The following is a 20,689-nucleotide window of genomic DNA, read 5'->3' on the forward strand; positions in this document are numbered from 1 at the left end:
CCCGGGAGGGAAGGGAGCCCGGCGGGGCTCGCCCTGGCGGGGGGTGCGGGGGGAGCCGGGGTGCCCCGGCAGAACGGGAGAGCCCCGGCCCCCCCCCGGCACGGATCCCGGCCGGGCCCCGGCGGCCGCCCTCCCCTCGTCCTCCGAGGATGCTCCGTCCCCACCCGCCCCAAAGAGCCCCCAACTCAGCGATGAGCGTCCCCACGCCGGGGGGGGAGGAGGGGAGGCAGGGCCGGGGTCTCTCCCCGCGGCAGCGCTCGCTCCTCCCGGCTCCGGGCGCGGCCGGCCCGGCGGTCCCCGGGCTCGTAAATCGGAGGCGGCCGGGGGTTACGGCGAGGAATTACGAAGTAGCTGGAGGCGCTGGGAGCCCCGCTGCCGCATCAATCTTCCCCCCGCTCGGGCTGCGACCAGCTCCGCCGGCGTCGGTTACTTTCTCCTGCAGGTGCTTTTTAACTTTGATCCCACCGCCGCCGTCTGCGCCCCCCCCCCCCCCCCAAAACAGTGACCGCCACAACGTCTCTTACCGTAAACCCCTTGTCCTCTGCTGTACACCGGCACCAGAGACAGGAATAAAAACCAGATCATCTCCATCTTCAAGGCAGAGCCTTCATCGTCGGCGAAGAAAAGCAGCCAAAACAGCCCAGGCAGCATCCGGCGGGGGAGCGGGGAGCCGGCGAGAGCCTCCCGAAACGCCGCCCCATGCGCTCCGCTCCGGGCACCGGTGCCCCCGGGGGGGAGGAAGGGACCCCCGACACCAGGGCGGCCTGGGGAGGAAAATTTAAAAAGAAAAAAAAACAAAAAAAATAGGGGGGGTGGGGAAAGGAGGCAGAGAGCGAGGGAAGCAGGCAGGGAGGGGAGGAAAGCGGAGCGCTGCTTCCCACTGCCCCTTGCCAGGTTGCTCGAAGATCCCCAGGAGAACGGGCAGCCGCGCCCGCACCCGGGCTACGGGGAACGGCCAGCCCGGGGGGGCCGTGCCGGGGCCAGCCCAGCGCTGCTCACGGCCCCTGCGGGAAGGGGGGTTTTGGGGGGTTGCTTTGTTCCGCAGCAGCCGCTGAGCGCTGCCCCGAGTCCCGCCAACTGGGGCCAACTTGGGAGAGTCCTCGCCCTCCCTCCTCCCGGCGAGGCTCTGGCCGCAGCCCCAGGAGCGAAAGGAGAAGGAGGTGGAGAAAAATGGGGGGGGGGGGGGGGGGGGGAGAAGCGAGGGGGGAGTAGGAGCCAGCTGCTGAAAGGCGGAGGGAGGGATAGGTGATTCTCTCGCCTCTTTTCCAGATCTTCTGGGGAGGGGATTGTGGCAATTAATCAAATCCAGGAAGGTCTCTTTTTTTTTTCTTTTTTTTTTTTTTTTTTTTTTTTTTTTTTTAAAGCGGCTCCCAAGAGCTCCCCCAGCTGCACTGCATCGTCCCAGCCAGCCTGAAGGGAGAAGCAAACGAGGAGCACATAGACCACGCACCCTCGCCCCGTCTGCAGCCCAGCTCAGCCCAGCTCTCCTCGCCTTCTGCCCGGCCTGCCAGGTCCTTCTCCCTTCAAAACTTTCCCCGATGCTGGGTGCCGGGCTCGGGCGGGTGCTTCGTCTCCGCTGCCTGCCTGCTCCGCCCGCCTCCCAGATGTTTTGCAGCTGCAGAGATGTCTCTGCCGCTCTCCCTCGACGGCTGCTGGAGTCCCGGCGGGAACTACCAGGGGCTGCAGCTGGAAGGGAGCCGACGAGGAGGGACGAGAAGCCGGAGAAAGTTGCGTTCCTCCTATCAGACGCCGGCTGGAAACCGCTTGGCAGGTCCCTGACCGACCGCTTTTTTCCTGAAGGGCCGAAAGCACCCGCAAAAGTTGCCGGGAGCGTCCCCGCTCCCCCTCTGGTCCCGGGGGCTCTCGGCCCCGCTCCGCCGACCTCCGACGGGGCGTGCGGGGGCACCGCGTCGGGCTGGCCCGGGGCAGCCTCACACCCCACCCCCCCCCGCCGGTGCGCTGTTTTCTTCCCCTTTGGCTTTCCAGGTTTTTCCCCTCCCCTCTTCACCATTTCATTACCCTTCGGTTTACCAAAAAAAAAAAAAAAAAAAAAAAAAGAAAAAGGAGCCAATTAAAGCGGCCGTGCTCGGAAGAGCCCTGCCTCCCGCCCAGTTCTGCGAGCCTCCCCTCGGCCCCGGCAGAGACAGCACAGCAGCGCCGGGGAGAAAAGGGGGACTTGCTTCGGGCGGAGGGATCTGCCGTCAGCCCGGGGTCCCTCCATCCTCGGGACTGTCGCGGCAAGGTCGGCTTCTCGCGGGTGGGACCTGAGAGGCGAAAAGCCGGGCGGCAGCGCAGGTTGCCGGGGGGTGATGCTGTGTCTCCTGTGCCGGCGCTGACCGGTGCCAGCAAAGTTTTCCCCCCCCTCCCCCCAAGGTAGGCTGCAGGCTGGCGGGGCTGCCTTGTGCGTGCTGCTTGGGGGTGGGGGGCTCCGGTGGGGCGGGGGCGACGACTCTGCGTGGCTGTGGGGGTCGGCGGTGGGGCTGCCGGCCCCGGGCTCTGCCGGAGCGGGGGAGCGGTGCGTGTCCCCTCGCACAGGGCCCGGGGCCAGACCTCCGGCCGGGAGGAGGGACGAGGTGCTGCGCGGCCCCTCCCCCGGGCATCGCCACCGGCACCGGGGGGGCTGCGCCAGCGCGGAGCCTTGCTTTGCCATCCCTGTCCCCGGCTGCTTTGCTAGGGGGAGAAACGCTGCTTCGGGGGAGCCGACCCCCTCGCCCCACGGGGCTCCAGAGCTGGCGAGCCCACCCGTGCCCGGCCCCGGCCCGTGGCATCGAGCCCAGACCGTAACGCAGAGCTTCCCCGGGAGGAGCTGGCCCCGCCGAGGCTCCCGGGGCCGGGCTGACGAGCCCGGGTCCCTTACCGGCACCGCGTCCCCTCCGCCCCTTCCCCGGGGCCGGTCCCTGCGCGACCCCGCTGCTCGGCCACGCGTGGGCTCGGCGGCCCCACTCTGCGGGAGGGGCCGCAGCCGAAGGGAAAGCGGACGGGCTCCGGGCCGCCGTGCGAGCAGCCCACTCCCGGGTAGACATGTCTTTGGGAAAAAAATCAGAGAGAGACAAAAAACATTGAGAGATGCAGTCCGGAGAGCGGCTGGCTGCTCCGTCGTGCTCTAACAAGCCAGCAATTAATAGATACAGCCTCTAATTAGTAAGCAGTTATTCTTATCGTAAATGGCAGGGGGGAGCGGTGTGACGGGTGGATTCCCACGGACCCCCTTCCCTCTCTTGTCTCGGTGTCGCCGGTATAAAACGGCTTTGGGGCTGGTTTTTCTTTTTTCTTTTCTTTTTTTTTCCCTTTGTATTCTTTCTTTTTTCCTTTTTTCTTTTTCCTATAACCGAGCTAAGGGAACATTTGCCAAAGAAACTGTGGGCTTCGCGCTCTGAGGTGTCCTTTCCGAGGATGACAGCATGGAGTGGGGCACTTGCGCTAGCACCTGAGGTGAGCGAGTTTATTTTTTGACCCAATAAACCCTTCTCCGAGGATTTAATCCTTCCCGCGGTGGGTGGTGGCAGCCCTGCCGAAGGGCGGGCAGGTGGAAGGGGGCAGCCAGCACTGGGAGGACTGGCGGAGCAGCCCTGTGCACTGGGAGAAGCAGGAGCCGGCGGTGATGAGACCAAGTGAAATTGCCCGCCATCTGCGTGAAGCAGCCTGAAAGCAACACAAGGAAACGAGATGAAGAGATGTTTACAGATCCAGGAAGCTTCATGGTGATAAAAAAAAACCCCATGGAGACATAACTCTTGTTTTTTCTATTCATAATTTTGAAATAAGAATATTTATGGGGTATTTTCATAGCCTTTCCACTATTTTTTTTTTTTTTTTCCCCCAGGGATTCTCATTAGATCGTGCAATAGTGCCTAGGAGTTTGAACGAGTAGGAGTTGTGTATCTGGATAATGAGTAAAAAAAAAAAAATCCCCCAAATGTGTGCTCTACACTCCTTTTTATCTTAAGATTCAGTGCACATGCTCATGTTTCGCTGGCACAAATGCTTGTGAAAAATGAATTTCAAAGTAAACTGCCAAAGTATGTGAAATAACCCAGCTTTCTCTTAGCAAATAAAAGTATTTGTGCCAGAACTACCTTTGAACTCATCCAGTTAGGGAACAGTACAAAAACACGAAGTGAGATTTTATTGTGAGCAGTCCGTTGAATTAGAGGGAAAATAATTAGATAATAAGTAATTAGAAAGAGCTGTCATCTGTCCATGGACATTCTGAGTGGAAAAAATACTTCCAAAAAACCAAGTACATAACTGCATTCGCTAAGTAAGGTAATTAATAATTATTGGTTGGGGCCTAATAAATCGTAACATTCGTAACTGTGGTGTGTCCAATGGGTGACAGCAAGCCAGGGCTCCCATGCACACTCGCGGAGCAATCTACTTGTCATAAGGCAACCATACCCTGTAGTCATTCTACCTGTCAAAAAGCAAAGATGAGGGATGTCTTTCCTCCCCCCAGACTGTTTCTGCAGAACGTATTTGTCCTGTCTTTCCAGCTGGGAGTCAGTGTCTCCGGTCCCTTCTCAAGACCTCACTTGTCAAACTAGTCCTGTCTCTTTGAAATATTTGTACATACTACATCACCTATATTTCACAGCTACGTTAAGAGGTAGACAGTCTCTGGGACAGATGTGGTGCTCAAAGAGAGCAAATCATATGTAGCTCAACATCACCAGGCAAGAGACGATTGAAGAACTGCGTGAGGCCAAGGTCCAGTCGCAAGAACATTAATTCTCTTTGTGTCAATGTTTTCATGCTATTGTCTGGTGCCGGCTGTCATTTATATCTTTTCAGGGATGATGCAGCTATCTATGGGCCCCAGTGATCTCTTCAGCTCATGGCCTGACATTTTTGTCACCTCTTTCCTGCTCATTTTCTTCTTTACACCACATGCAAGAATGTCTCCAGGATCCCTAAAGTTTGATCTCTTCCTCCCCTCCCTCCCTACACACATGCATGGAAGTGAGTGCAGACCAGCTGGAAGCTTTGCTGCAGCATTTCCCTTGCTATGGCTTACTAAAAGGGAGGAGAAATAGAAAATAAATAGGGAAAAGGAACACAACAGGGCAATGGGCAAAGCCAGGTTGGCTCCAAATGCTGTGAGAGGTGAGAGCTGAGAAGGGGAAAGCCAAAGGACCCTCTAGCACTGCAGCGGGGATATTAGCAGGGAGATGGGAAAACACAGGAATTCTGACTGCAGCACAGGTCTGTGTCGAGGAGCAGAGCGCGCAGGGTTGCTCCTGCAGTGCTTCGATGCTGGGCTGAGCTGGGGCGGGCTCTGCGACAGCGCAACGGAGGGGCAAGGGTCTGACCTGAGGCAGCAAGATGGGGCAGCAAGAGAGACAAAGAGGGGGAACTGGGAAAGGCAGGGAAATGCCAGCGTGTGGGTGAAGGGGGAGCTCCGTCAGATCACTATAAAGAGGGGCAACAGCACCAAGGACTCTGCCAAGCACGAATTACTGGAAGATGGGAAAGCACGGCTGAAGCTGCAATGACAGGATGCAAACTGTCCACTGTCTGTTTTCTTCCTGTTTAGCTGGTCTTCACAGGAAAACTGTAAAAAAAAAAAAATTAAAAAATGCTAGTTCGTCATTCTGAAGTGCTGGAATCATAATTTTTTTGAGGAAAAAAATCCCCCTAGCCTAGAGCAGTGCTTCTCATCATCCTTAACACTAGGCTGGTGTTGCTCCTGGCCCAGATCCTCCTGGGTATCTCCTGCTTCCAGTATGAAGTGTGTCAAGATAGGGCTATAAATCCCAAAGGCTCTGCTTTGCTGTCCTCAGTTCTCCTTATCTGCACTCCAGGGAATACACCTATGCTGTGTTCTCTTGCTTCCCAGATGCATTTTACAGCCCTAGTAGTACCTCTGAGCCTGTTGTGTATTCTCTGCTTTTTTGATTAGTTCTCATCACAGAGTGTTTGGTACTGAAAGGAGTGATGAAGAGAGAGTTCATCTCTATTCCTCACCCAAGGTATTCATCCCGCCTGGGCTTTACCACCCTTCCTCCCTGCACTTCCCTGATGCAGCCAGTCCCAGGGCCATGCTGGGATTTCTGGCACCTAGTTGCTATTGTAACGGATTTTGCTATTCCCGCTTTTACCCGATTATACTTTGACAGGCTTCTGTTTCCTGGTTAAGGCTTATGTGAAAGCCATTGCAAGCCGTTGTCCCTCTGATCTCTATGTGTGGCCACTCTTCTTTCCTCAGCTGAAGTGCTCACACGCGTGCACATCACCCCCCAGCCCGCTTCCTGTGCACTAAACCCACAGGCTTTTAACTCAACATTTTCTACCAATCTCTATGCTTTTTAGCCTATATACCTAGTTTGCCAGAGATCCTGCTGGTTTTTTGCTCTTCTGCTTTAGGACAGATTGGGGCTGGTATAGGGGCACAGACAAGTGTCTCAGCATCACTGGGAGCATCTTTTTCCTGTTTCACCCTTTATTTGATCTTTTTTTCCTCTCTGCTTCCTTCTCCTGCATTCATGCTTTCTTCTTCTTTCCCACCTTCCCTTTCATGTGTAAAAAGTGAGTTGAAAAAATGTCAATCTGGTGCTGGTCAAAGGAACTTGTTCCCTCTTTCTTCCACTTTCTTGCATTGCCTCAGCCCCCCTCTCCTAGCATGCATCTCCGGGAGTGCACTGGAGAGGGATGCTTTTTCGCAGAGAGCAGATACAAAGCGTTTGGGCGTGATTCTCCCCTGTTCATGCTCTCTGCCACTGCCAGCACAGGGTGCATCTATTGTGGATCCTGTCAGTGCCAGGCAGGTGGTCTCCACTCTGTGGTGGAGGTGGTGGTGCTGGGGAGGGTAAAGGAGCTACTCCTGAAGCAGATGCCTTCAGCCAGAGGCTTGTGTTTGAACCAGTTGTCAGCACTCTCAGGAGGCTGTGCAACTTGAATTTCCCATGAAAGCTTTTAAACATCACTCACAGCATGGAGATGATTGATTGACATGAGGTAAAGTAAAATCTACGTAGGACAACTCTCAGATGGGACCTTGCTGTTTAGGCCTTGGTGGAGACAGCCTTTGACCACAGACAGCACGTTATGTCTCCCATAGCCTGACATGATGAGGTGGCCATCCTGCAGAGTCACTTTTGTGGGAGCGCTCGGATGAGGTGGTGGGCTCACATGCCCTGAGACCACTTGTTGGTGAGAAAACACCCCAGCTGGTACCTCCTCACTTTGATAGCCCAGTGGCTACACTATTTTTGGGGGGGATCCTTGCAAGGGAAGCCAATCCATTATCAATACATTGACTTACAGTTAAACACAAGAAATTCCTCAGTCCGTGTTTGTCCCCAGACAAAGACATCTGTGTTTTGGATGTAAAAAGGAAGGTGCAGAGAAAACTATTTTTCTGCCAGAATCTGCCCTGACTATGGATCCCAGACCACAAGAGGTGGGAGAAATGGTTGCAGAAAGATTCAACAGGCAGGCTGCAGACAAGAGCATGCAATTCAATGCCTGAAGCAGCCCCACTGTTTTCTGGGGAACCGTACATTGTTCGTCAGTGGTGCAGCTCTCCACCAGCCTTTCACTGCAACATGACAACAAAAAAAAACAGAAATCCAAAGCTGTCGGGAGGTTATGTGCACTGCCACCATATAATCAACTTGGGCAATTACCGATATGGGCTTCACCCAGGAGAATGGGCATGCAGTCTTCAACTTACCTGGGCATCACTGGCTGTTCTGGCTGGAGATATCTGAGTCAGCCCAGTTCCTGGTGGATGCTTCCTCCTGCTCGCTTTTTGGCAGCTCTCCAACTGATCGCTGTTTCCCTTCACTACCACAAGCCCACTCTCCCAGCCTGACCCGTCTTTCCTCAGCCCAGACTCCTTCCAGGAGAATTGTAAATACGCACGGCTTCAACCTGGGTTTTGGAAATCCTGGGGCCAGAGCTCTTGTTGGAAATATAGTGGCCTCCATGCAACTATCTCCTCCGGAGGTACTCGAAGCTGGATGTGGACACTTGTGTTTTAATTCAAATTAACTTTTATGGCCTGTTTCACTGTCACACCTTGTTCTGCTCATACCTATAGCCCAGGGTCTCAGGTGAATCCATCAGAGGGTTTCCAGGCTTAAGGAGAGAAGGCAAAGAGCCACCTCACTGGGCAACACATGTCTCAGTGCCACTGACCTTCCCTGCTTTGGGTCTGTAAGCTGGTGAGGTCTGAAGGGATAGAGTGCTGCAAGTCTTACCCTCATGAGGGAGGACTCTCTGAGCTCACCTGCAAGGAGTCAGTGTCTCTCAGCCCTCATAAATGTTCCACAGCAGTCTCTGGACAGGCATCACTTGCGTATACTCTATTTCATCTCAGTGTTTTGACCCTGTATGCCTTTAAGGAAACTTGGATGCCTGAAGTCCAAGCATCAAGAGAAATGTGGAACACAAAAAAGCAAGAATAATTGGCCCCTCTGACTTAATCCAAAAGCCATTTTCGTCTCTGGACCCAAGTCTAGCTTATGGTGCCAAACTAGCCCACAAGGCTTGGTGCCTCTAAGTGAGTTTGAGCATGAAAACTCCACGGCTGATGCACAGTTGTTTCCTTGTTGGATGCTATGTGTAGTCTATGAGGTACTCTTACAAGTTACTATTGCCTTTTCATTTTCAGGTGTCGTTGACCACTGCTGGAGCACTCTTGGCACAAGAATCCAGTCATTTTTGTCTTTGCATGAACCTGTATGTACATATACACACATATTCTTTCCCTTCCTGTCCAGTGACACACTACAGCTACATTTTTAACAAAGTGCTCGTTCAAGTCAAAATATCTTAAACAGTTCTTTGCTCAAATCCAGAAGTTGCAAAAGCAATGTGCAAAGGAAAGAAAACATTTGGAACTGTGCCCACTGAAAGGATGCTTTAAAACACAACACCACACCAAGGGCTGCTGCTCCCTCCTTACCTTTGGGGTGGATCTGAACCACAATTCCCTGTTGCCTCTGTGCTTAAATATACTCACATCCGCAAGGCACAGCGACGTCCTTGTCTTTCCTCTATAACTCGATCCATTTTAGAAAACCTACGGTGAAAGACTGTTTCAATTTACCATGACTATTTATAACACAGTTCTCTGGCAAAGCAGAGTTAGAAAGGCCATTACTGTAAAACTAAGTAACATGAGATGGTACATACAAGAAATTAACAGAAAAACCCTATTGGGAGGAAATTATAGAAACACCTACTGCATTTACCAAGGTGTTTTCCTTTTGAGTTGCTCTAACCATTTCAGAAAAGCTGGGGCTGCCTGGGGATGCGATGCGGGTGTGGCACAGCTGCTCCTGCCAGGGTCACCCACCTCTCCGCTGCTCCCAAGCAAAGCAGCAAACGAATCCACGCGCACACAGGTGGGTTTTGCTGGCACAGCCGCCTCGGTCGTGGATTGCCCCCCTGATCAAAGGTGAGCGTGAGGGAGCGCTCCCCTGCGCGAGGCGGGGGGATGAAACACAAAGTCGAGGTGTGACTCACCCACGTTCAGACAGCGAGGCAGAGACACGAGCATAGCTGTAACGGAGTCCTTTCTTCCCTCGATTCTCTGTGGCTGCAGACAGCCAACATTGCCACTGAACTGTGGATTCCCATGTATAATTACTTGCTTATTAGGTTGCTGGCTCATCATGCCAAGAAAGTTATGGGGAATGTGGAGCAAAGATATTTCTCCTCTCCCTGTCTTTCAGCCCAGAGAAGAAACGACAGATCACACGACCTGCTGGGAACCTCCGCCTCCTCCACCCTTTATAGGCTGACAGAAGTTGAAGTTTGATTGATTTCTGTGTTACATCTAGTCCTCAGAAGAAAGAGAAAAAGAGCTAATCATGCTAGCCTGATACTAGGCCCAGGGACTGTGACGGCTGTGGCTATTACCGCTTCCACAGTGATGTGCTGGGCACGTGTGCCTGACAGGTGACCTTGCACAGAGCCATGAACATGTTGGGAGCATCCAGCTCTACCACACACCATTGCTCAGTATCTCACAGAGAGCAAAGAATATAACAGAGAGTCAGCCTATGGTAAAGACAAATACAGGGCCATTGGAGTCAACATAGGGTTTGGCTTACCTATTGTATAGGCGGCATGTTTCTTAAAGCTTGAAAATGTAATCCCCTCTGTTGCAACCTCCCTCTGGGGGCTCACCAGGCACTGCGGTATTTTCATACTCGTCCCCTCATGTCCTGAGCGTTGCACACTGACCCCATGGGTTGCCAAAGAAGTTTCTCCATGCAGCTCCCCAGGTGGCTGCACTCCGGTGGAGGGTGAAGTGGTTCTCCCTGCTAAACCAAACCCGGCACCCAAACTTCCCCAGGAAAACCAGATCAGGGTTTTGAATAACAGGAGCAGACTTCCGTATTAGCAAAGTCAAGCAGGAAAATTAGTGGAAAATAGCGTCATCTTTATATGGATCAAATCATTCATAGATTATGGAGACAGAAGGAAACACTGCTGGTCTGACCTTGTGTTCTAATCAGAGTGCATTGTGAGGAACAACCTCCAGTCCTGATTTCTGAGAAGCCAATAATAAACCTTTCATTTGTATTTCACACAGAGCAGTGCCATATTCCATCAGGATGCAAAAACCGGTATTCTTAAGGAACAATATGCATTTGGGATCAGATTTACAGCTGTTCAGTAGCCCTCAGATTTGCAGGTAAACCACAATATCTGACTAGCTGGAAGGTTTCATGGCATGTGACACTGGCACAGACAAATAAATGCCTCTGATTTTCCCCCTCTGATTTTTTCTGGTCTCTGGCATCAGGACTGAGGGAGACATGAGCTACCTCTCCACTCAGCTTCAGGACGGACTGGGGGAACCAGCAAGATCCAGGAGAGAGGGAGCAGCCGGTGGGAAGCCAGGGCAGGACTGACTCGGGAATTCAGGGGAGATGGGATGAAAGAGTGACACTGTGGCAGCTTGAAGCATGGGAAGAGAAGCAAGGACTGCTGGAAAGATGGTGGAGGCAAGTTGACAGCACAAACTTGGGGGAAAGCCAGGATGTAAGCTGGCACTGCTGCGGCATCACTGGGGCAGGCACTGATGGTCCTGGGCTGGCACTGCTGCGGCATCACTGGGTGTGCCTGGGGACGCGATGCGGGTGTGGCAGAGCTGCTCCTGCCAGGGTCACCCACCTCCCCACTGCTGAGGCTCCCCCAGGGCTGAGGCTCGGGGTGGGGAGGAAAGCTCCCCAGGACCCTGGCATCTCTGCCTCTTCTTTCTGCCCAGTCTGCTCTTACTTTTCTCCATCCCACCTTTTGGCACCACATCACTCGCTTCGCACCCTGCCAGACTTCCCTTATGGCCCTGCGCTTGCAAGGGCTGATAGGAAGGTGAGGGGGGACGGGGGGGAAATGCACCTCCTTCTGCCTGAGGAGCCAGCCCAGCTGCCCTGGGCATACCGGCTCCTGAGGATAGCATGGAGTTTGAGCACCTCAGCTGACAGGGGCTAACAGATCAGCCCTGCTCTAAACGTCCCATATGAGGTATCTCATGTTAAATACTCTTCTTTACTCACCATGTCTGGATGTAGTACCTCTGAGACCCTGAAAACAGCAGACGTTTTGATGGAAGATGCCTGAGAAAGAATAATTTACTGGAACCAAGAGATGCCTGTCTCTCTGGAAAAGGAGCATTGGAAGATCAAGAAATTACCAATAGAAATGTCTCATATTAGCACTTTTTTTTTCCTTGCTTGTCTTGGTGGAGAATCACATTTCATTTTCAAACTGCAGTTCTACATTTATCATCCCTGATTTAGTAAATTGCTTCTTGCAGAAGCAGTGACTAACCTACCTTTATTTGAGACTTTGCAGGATAACATGTTTATGTTGGACTCGGAGAGGGTCACAAAAAAAGTGGCAGGTGCTGCAAACATATTGAAATGGAGGTAATGTAAATTATTTTAGATTCAAAATATTCCTCCTCAAGTAACTGAACAGTTTCTGAAAATATTGTATTGTCAGTGAAACTTAAATCTAAAATCTTGAAGAAAGAGGAATTTTATTGCCTTTCTCTTCCTTTTTTTTTTTTCCCTAACAGGGATCAAAATCAACTTTTCAATAAGCCTCTCTCTGTAGTCAAAATAGAAGGAGGTGAAGATACCTCCACGATCAGAGTTGGCTCAAGGCTTATCAGCAGGGCAGGCAAAATTTAATTTTGCAGCTCAAGGATTTTCTCTTCACCATTGGGCAGGCAAAATTCTGCTGTGTGGCAGCCACAGAGTGGGTCCCTCCTGGGCTATGTTTTCTCTTAGTCTCTCCTGGGGTGTGTTTTCTCCTTTTTTTCTTGATACCGCACAGCTCGGGGAAAGGCTGGACAGTGGTCTTGTGCCTGCTGCAGCTACAGCCATCTCCATCTCATCCAGCCCAGGCAAACCAGAGTGCTGGTTGCCCCTGGCAGGCTCCCACCTTTGGCAGCCAACAGCTTTGCTTGTGCCTGGAACCAGCCCTGTCTGTAATGAGGTAGAGAAACTCGCATCTGCAAAGCCGAGCCTGGAATCATTATCTTATAGCTGCAAATGTAGCCTCCCACTTAAATGAAAGGATGCAGATAATTGGGTTATCTTGTTTAAAACAAATTTTTCTGCCATATAAACTGTAGCCAGTACACATGATGCAATCTCACTCTGCCAGGCTGGAAAGCGGGGTGTTGGGAGCAGGGGTGGCTTACTCACCCCAGGCAGGAGAGGACTCCTCCTGTGCCCTTAGCACACACAGCTAAGCTTCAGGGGATCATGACATTCAGACATATGCCCCCTTCCCAATTGAGCTCCATGGGAATATGATCAAGCTGATGGTCTCCAGTGAAATCAATAAGAAAGGTAGAGGGCATCAACAAAATCATTAATAATTTCTCTCCATTATAATCTAGTTTCTTCAAATACAGCTGTTGCTGGAGCCTCAAGCCAGAATTAATGATACAGAAAATCTGAAGGACAATAAACAGCATATTTGTGAGCTAGAGGGATGTGAACAAATGGTAAACAAAAAGGAAAATGTCAAAGGGGTTAAATCTTTAATAAACTACTGCTCCAATGTGGTTTTATAAGCTCTCCTTTAGGTATTTCACAAATATTCTCCCTTGCTTTCAGAGTCAGCCTGATCTTTTTCAAGCCAAACACATTTCACCATACAAAATTGTAGAGGAACTGAAATGGGCCTTTAAAAGAGAAATAGACTGTAACCTTATTCTTACATTTTAAAAGCAATGACATGAACACAAGATTACATATTCCTTGTAGCTGGGATTCCTCATTCCTTGTAGGTACACAGCCTGTCCTGTGTTCAGCACAGAGCTCATTGGTGTTCAGTAATTTCTGCTCTTTATAAAGTGAATGCTAAGCAGGCGCATTTTGCAGTTGTTAATACCAAGGGTAATAATGTACACACACATGCGTCCACCCACATGAGCACAGAGAGGTTAATACCGATCTAAAAATATTTTGTATGGCAGAAAGAACACAAAAACATTGTCAGAAGAGTTGTTGGAAGACAGTGGCGGTTAACGGGAGGTTTGTAGTCTTGGCCACGTGAGTGCCGGATTTAATCTGTGTTCATCCATCCAGCCTGGCGAAACACTGTATTTACCTCTTTTAAAGCACTTTATCAAGTGCTTTGGGATGAAAAAGGCTACAATCCCTGTATGTCTTAAATAAAGTAGCCAGCAACCCAGATGAAAAAGGCACATTTACGAAGCCAAGGAAGGAAAGGATAAGTTCTCTTAGGCCTGATTTCATGTCACAGGTGCATCTTTATGACTTTTGGACCTGCCAATAGTGACTCAAAATGCAGAATTCTAATCCCCCCAAGACGCAGAGACAATCAATCACTGGTGAAGGGGAAATGCTGAATCCCCAGTATCTGGCCTTCTCCAAGAAAGCCTGTCAGCTGTGTAATGCAAACTAATCTGTTCCAAGCATCAGCTTTTTTGTTTCTTGCCCTGGTTCACATGTATGCACACATCCAGTGGGAAAGAGAGAGAGAGAGAGAGACAGAGAAAAAGAGAGAGAAGGGGAGAGAGAGAGGCCACATCCATTTTTATCAGTAAGTGTTGGAAGAAAATATCTAACACATGGAGCTGGAGTTGGAGAAAAGTGGGACTGCTATGCATTTCTTTTGCTGAACTGCAGCCGAGGTCAGTCTAGAACTATCAGAAATAAAATACTGCATGGAAGACAAAAATCAGGGCATGTTTTTAACCATCTGGGAGGGAAAAATAGCTACGGATTCTGGCTGGGAGAAGCAGATGGTAGTGAATTACGAGAACAGGGCACTGCTGCTGTTGCAGCCGCTGCTGCAACTGCCACAGCCCAGCTCTTCCCATCTGACAGAAGGGCCTCTGGGCAGCCGGAGATGAGTTGGGCTTGTGTGTGTTCTTCAGGCGTCTCTGGAGAACTCCTGTTTTTCCCTTTCATTTGTGTGGCACTGCTTCAAGGTTTGAAATGAGCAGCGCAGCCCCTACATCCTACGAGCACCCTTTCCCCTCTCTCTCTGTCTTTCCCAGTGTCTGAGCTGCGGCCAGCCCCGATGAGCACAGCATGGCTGGATGGCATCATGCAGGAGGGATCCCTGAAGTCTCCAAGCAAGGGTGTTACTAGCATCCTCTGAGTGTCGCAGCTGAAGTCCTGAGCTACCACCAAGCCAAGCAGAAGCAGCCATTGAGGATGTTCCCATTGAAGCCACCTTGCTTGCACTCCTTGGGAAGACCTGCGGGTTCCACCTGCAAACCCAGGATGTGCAGCAGCCATGTTGCAAAGCTTCAGGATTTGGCAAACCCACTTAAACCTCTAGGTTACCCATTAGCACTGCTGAATAGTCACCATTGGCTTTGGGAGACATCTCAGACCCTGACCAACACTAGCTTCAACCCCAACAGACAGTGGAAGCAGAAGGGCAGTGTTTTGAACTGGAGACTGGCCAAAGCACGTCTAGTGTATCCCACTGCACAAGAAACTTGTAGCTGCTTGCAACAGAGAAACTATGCCAGCAATGGCACCGTGGATCACTCTTTATACACATGACAAAGCTGTTAGTTTGAAGCTGGTGAGCAGTTTCCTATCCTCAAAAGACTATTTGAAGCTCCGTAGAGAGCAGTTGTTGAACAAGCTTTGTTGATACAGAAGAGCAGCAGCAAATTCATTTCACCTTCTTAGCTAATGCCTTCCACTCCTGGAAAAGGAGTTCCTGAGGAAAGAAACAAACAGTGCTGTCTCTGCCACCAAGCCCGACCTGAGCCTGCCCGCAGCAGGCTGCTTGCCCCAGCATGTGGGAGGGGAAGGGGCACCTCTCTGGCAAACTGGTCTGCCCTCAAATACAGGACTGGAGGCTGAGGGCTGTGCTGGAGGATGGGAGACGAGTTGGGTGAGGAATTGTTGCTTTCTGTGCTTTGATACCTTCTGGGAGAAAGTTAAGGATACTTAGCTGCTGTTGTACAAACATTTTATGCAAATCTTATCTTTGTCTTCTGCATCGTGGTACGTAATTTGCATCTGATTATCAACTTTGGGTCTATTGTTTTATTCTAAACAGAATTCCTGCTGCCTAAAGGTGTTGGATTGACAGCTCTGGTGAATAAAGTCATCTCTCTAACAAGGGGGTAGGAGAAGAACAGCTTCCCACACAGGGCTCTAGCATTATTCCCCAGCCAGGGCCAACAGTGAAGATGCCAGCCCTTGGGTTCTTCCAATCCTGCTAGGTGATGTAGAGCAGAGCTGTGAATGTGGAACTCCCGTGAACTTTCCATGAAGACAACCCCAAATAGTTTAAAAAGGAACAGCTACTCTGTTGGGTCAGATTCACATTTGTGCTACACGCAAAAAGGGTTCCAGTACCTAGCTGGCTTTGAAGTCACACCCAAGGATCATGAGAATGTTTATATGGTAGTATCTTCGCACCCCAATTGAAAGCCTTTACCCTCTTTACCCAGAGGAGAAGAGGCTTTTACTCCCTCTGGCACATGCACAGACATTGCCAGCTGGATATAGTGCTGTCTCCAGCAGCAGCAACAGGCTCAGTCCTTGTCCTCATTGTAGTAGGGTGTCTTGCCTTGTGTCACAAGGTAGAAAGATTTGTCTGGGGCTAAATTGATTCAAGTTTGCTGGAGTCAATGGCTTGACTTCATTTTACCCTGCCTGAGAATTTGACTCAGTTACACCATCTTAGCAGAAACTTTTTGGGAAGTCCCATGTAGAAATCATAGAATCATAGAACGCTTTGGGTTGGAAAGGTCCTTTAGAGTTTGTCTAGCTCAACCCCCCTACAGTGAGTGAGCAGGGACATCTTCAACTAGACCAGGTTGCTCAGAGCCCTGCCCAATCTGGCCTTGAATGTTTCCAGGGATGGGGCCTCCACTACCTCTCTGGGCAAACTGTTCCAGTGTTTCACCACCCTCATGGTAAAAAATACCTTCCTTATATTCAGTCTAAATCTGCCCTCCCTTAGTTTAAAACCATTACTCATTGTTCCATCGCAACAAGCCCTGCTGAAAAGATTGTCCCCATCTTTCTTACAGGCCCCCTTCAAGTACTAAAAGGCTGCTCTAAGGTATCCCTGCAGCCTTCTCTTCTCCAGGCTGAACAGCCCCAACTCTCTCAGCCTTTCCTCATAGGAGAGGTGCTCTAGCCCTCGAATCGTCTTTGTGGCCCTCCTCTGGACCCGCTCCAACAGCTCCATGTCCTTCTTGTGCTGGGGGCTCCAGAGCTGGATCCAGTACTCCAGCCAGGGACTCTCCAGAGCAGAGTAGAGGGGTAGAATCACCTCCCTCGACCTGCTGACCACCTTCAACAATAACCAGAGATCATGGTCTTTTAGTGCTGCAACAAGTGGATCTTATCAGTTACCTCCTCTGTCTCTGGAAAGATAATTTTCTTTCTTCTTGAGTCGGGGTGCAGAGCCCTCCTTAGTGCTGGGAAAGCACAGGCAACTATTCACAGTAGCTACAGGATGAGAAGGGGACTGAACTACCAACCTACCCTGCAACATGAGGCTGCTTCAGTCAAACCGAAGGATGAGGACAAAGGAATATTAATCCTGATGCTCGGGCTTCAGCAGTCACAGCACTGAGCGATACAAGTCTGTCCACTTGACTTTGGGATGGACGGGTGTTCTAGCTCTGTTTGTCCTGTCGATAAAGTATTCAGCCCCAGTAACAGCTGCTTCTGTAAGAGTGCCAGATTAAGACAAATAATGCAGACTTAGTGCTCTTTACATGGATTGCGTGGGCTGACCCTGCTGCAATATGCACACCCACAAATCTTCTCAGCTCATTACCTCATTGAACACGGCTGCTCCTCTGTAAGGACAGGAGCTGGGTGATACCTTGACAGAATTTGAACACGACAAGCTAAGTCAGAGCTGGAAATAGCTGACTGAGATCTCTGGACCTGGCCTGGCAGAGAGGTGGACCCCGTCAGAAGAAAGACACATGGCAGCCCTGCCAGACAGGACCTTTGGCTTTGCGGAGAAGGGGGCATAGTTTTCCTATCACTAAGACATTCCTTATTATTTCTGCTCTTATTCTTTGCTAAGCCCCCCTTGGTATTTCACATTTCTCCTTCTCTGCACAGACAGTTCTGGATTAAGAAGGCAGGAGTATGTATTGTGTAAATAAAATTTGTTGTTTTCCTTTGAAGTATGTGGGAAGACTTTGAAAACCCAGCTGTAGCCTTTCCCCATAATCTCAACTTTCTGCTCTATTTCTCTGGTTAACCTTGCTGACTCAAAACAACAAAAAGCATAGCCTGAAGGAAATAGTGCTCACTGCTTTCTTTACTTTCCAATGACATTTTACCCGAGATATTTTCTTTTTGTTAAGATCTTTGAAGTCCATTCCTCTCTTTCTATGTGGATTCCCATTGAGACCAAATGGCTCTTCCCAGCCTGCTTCCCCAGGCATGGGGTAGGAAGTGTGACTGTCTTCCCCAGGTCATAACAAGAGGGAAGAGTCAGTGAGGGGGCTGCTGTGGTGCCAGCAGTAAACAAGTCAACACAGAGATGTGATTTGTTTTCTACCTAGAGGATGGTGGGAGTGAGATCTTCCCTTACAAGCATGTCCCAATTAGAAAGCCAAGACACGATCTATTAGGTCACCACTCTGTCTGTCTAGTAAGACTGAACAAGTCTCTCTTTCATATTGCTTAGCAGCAAGCTCAAGAGGTCACTCTTGATTCAAGCAAACTTTCTTCCCATACCCACACTTTGCTTGCTGCCACCCCTAGCTGCATTTACAAAGCAATTGCCTGGAGAAGGAAGTGATGGGAACTTCACATCAAGGCAGGCTCCCGTCAAGCTTTGCTAAGATACCTGCCTGGCTGAAGGGGGTGAAATCTGCCAACAAGATCACTTGAGGGAAAGCAGACACCCTTCCTCATTCCTCTCCTGCTACAATACTCCTGGACAAGAGTCCATCTCCTCCCTCATCTGGGCCCAAATGACTACACTTTGCTTGCCAGCCTCGGACACTTCTCTCAGGAGAGTTTTCCACGTGCTGGTCAATGGCTTGTGGGACAATCATCCCATGCCTGCAAGGTGTAGATACTGCTTCTGCTGAGGTGCAAATCTTGAATGTGAAGAGGTGACGAAGAAGGGCATTTGTTACACTGTGAAATGTGTACCACACTACCACACCATATAGCAGGCTGCAAATGGGAAAGACCCACAGCTGGGAGATGTTGCTGTCAAGATTTTGTTGAAATCCTATCCCATGGATGGAGCCACAGGGTTCATCCTGACCAAGTGAGCAGAATTTAATATCACCACTCCCCACCTCTGTCTCATCTCTAACAAAATCTCTATTTCTTCAGGGGAAGATGAAGAAAAAAACATGTTCTGCCTCCATAAACCCCAGTCCTTCCATCACAGATGTGACGAATAAAGGGAGGGAGAAAGAACCATATAAACAGGCCCCTTGAACATAATTGAAGAGCCAGACTAATTTGGCTTGTCTTTATAACAGGCCAGAGCTGGGCACTAGGCTTACCCACAACAGATAAAGATGAGTAACTACATAATGAGGTTAAAATATTCATTAAGCTAATTGCGTGTTAATTAAGTAAAGGATGCTATTAGGGATCCATTGAGCTCCATCTGTGTGTGCAAACAGGAGTGAGAATAATCGCACCAGAAAGCAGAAGAAGAGACATTGAGAGCTCTGGGGCTCCTGGCACAAGGGAACCAGGGCTGGAAGGGACAACCAGTGGTGGCAGCTCTGGGTCCTGTGGGAGCTGTCATCTGTGAAAAGGAGGGTGGTCTCGTGAGAAGAGGGAGAAGTGATATTGAGAAACTCTAGGTGCAAAATTCACGTTGTAAACGTGCGTGTCATTTCTCCATATTCGATTTCCAGATATGTAAAACAGGAACTATAGCTGTCTCTCCAAGTGACAAAATTAATTAGTAAACTCAGGAACGGGTCTAGCTAAACCTCCCTTCACTGTTGTATCTGTTGATTTTACCAGAACTGCTTGCAGGGACAGAGATCCATCATCCCAGAAAGTGCCATAGGGCACTGGAAAGGTCCATTTTTGAAAATGGCCTACAAGAAGTCTAAAAATAAGGAGGCAGAAATTAGTCTTCCCTTTAAACTTCCTCTGTCAGCACCACAGAGGACAGTTTTTAATAAATACTTCTTCAAAAAAAGGAGAAAAAAATTCCATCTGACATAATTATGGCCAATGCTCCATAAGGCAGAATAGGGAAAACGCCTACATATTTCATGTTAAAATTCATTAATAATGGAAGGCAAGGATTAAATTATATAACTGCCACCTTTAAGTTAAATAATATTTTCAGCAGAAGGAAAAGGAGATGGGACAACTCCATAACCAACACGTTTATTTCAGCACATGAATAATTTAGGCAAATAATACAACAGCCTTTTAAAGGGAGAAGATTTGACGAGGAGGTTGGGTTAGAAAGGACTTGCACTGCATTGGATGATTTGAAGGACTGGGAGAATAATTCATATTCAATCATTCATTTGATTAATTTCTCCTTTCTTTCAGGCCATTAATGGGCAGATTGTTCTTTTCGCAAATGCACTTAGAATTTGAAGTTACTGGAATAAATCTGGTCCATGGTTCCCCTTGAGTGGCCAGTTTCTTGCAACAAGTCAATGCGCAAAACAGAAACAGGTTTGGATGGGGAGGTCACCTCCCAGTGGGTTTCTCGTCTCAGACCACCTCCTTAAGCACTTTTTGCTATGAATCTGATTTTAATGTCTCCTTGTTCTCCTGCAATAACTGATTAAAATTTCTACTTTCCCAGCTCACCCTGCTCATCCCACATGGGCACAAAGTAGAGGGCAAAACTGGAGTGAACATGAATGAAGCAGATTCATTAAAAGTTTTAGACCATTATTGACGAAAAATCAGCTTATTGTGTTAGCTTGTCCCTAGTGAGGCTGGCGTTGGTCCAAACTACCATTCTGATGAGTGGGAAGGAGAAGAACTGCCCAAGTCATTCACACTTCTGTGGTGAAACCTGACAGATGACGCTTTACCCAGGGGCTGATTACTGTCATGGGCGAAACCAAAAAAATCCCTGAAGATTCTGCTAAGTGCCCAAACATGTGTGCTCTTATGCACAGCCCCAGAGCCTCCCAGACACACTCTGGCTCGTGAAAGATGCCTAGGAGAACTGGCAGAGCCTTTCACCCAGACTTCCAGATAAAAGCAGCTGCAAAAATTAACAAGATTTC

General features: G+C 49.8%; 1 protein-coding gene and 1 long non-coding RNA gene across 5 annotated transcripts in view; one reads left to right on the top strand and one right to left on the bottom strand.

The window, feature by feature from the left end:
- The window catches only part of MDGA1 (MAM domain containing glycosylphosphatidylinositol anchor 1), a 145,971-nt gene extending 144,836 nt beyond the window's left edge, over positions 1–1,135 (bottom strand). For all 4 annotated transcript variants that reach the window (XM_075445710.1, XM_075445701.1, XM_075445691.1 and 1 more), the window contains exon 1: positions 525–1,135. In XM_075445710.1, the coding sequence (XP_075301825.1) occupies positions 525–651 (127 nt within the window). In that variant the 5' untranslated portion in view covers positions 652–1,135. The remainder of the gene's footprint in view (positions 1–524) is intronic.
- Positions 1,136–2,100: 965 nt separating this feature from the next.
- LOC142365165 (uncharacterized) lies at positions 2,101–10,697 on the top strand. Its single transcript, XR_012766392.1, has 3 exons — positions 2,101–2,373; positions 3,334–3,432; positions 9,681–10,697. It is a non-coding gene; the product is annotated as an uncharacterized LOC142365165 (long non-coding RNA).
- Positions 10,698–20,689: the final 9,992 nt, after the last annotated feature.

This window comes from Opisthocomus hoazin, chromosome 2 (genome assembly GCF_030867145.1).
Source record: "Opisthocomus hoazin isolate bOpiHoa1 chromosome 2, bOpiHoa1.hap1, whole genome shotgun sequence".
NCBI classification, from domain to species: domain Eukaryota; kingdom Metazoa; phylum Chordata; class Aves; order Opisthocomiformes; family Opisthocomidae; genus Opisthocomus; species Opisthocomus hoazin.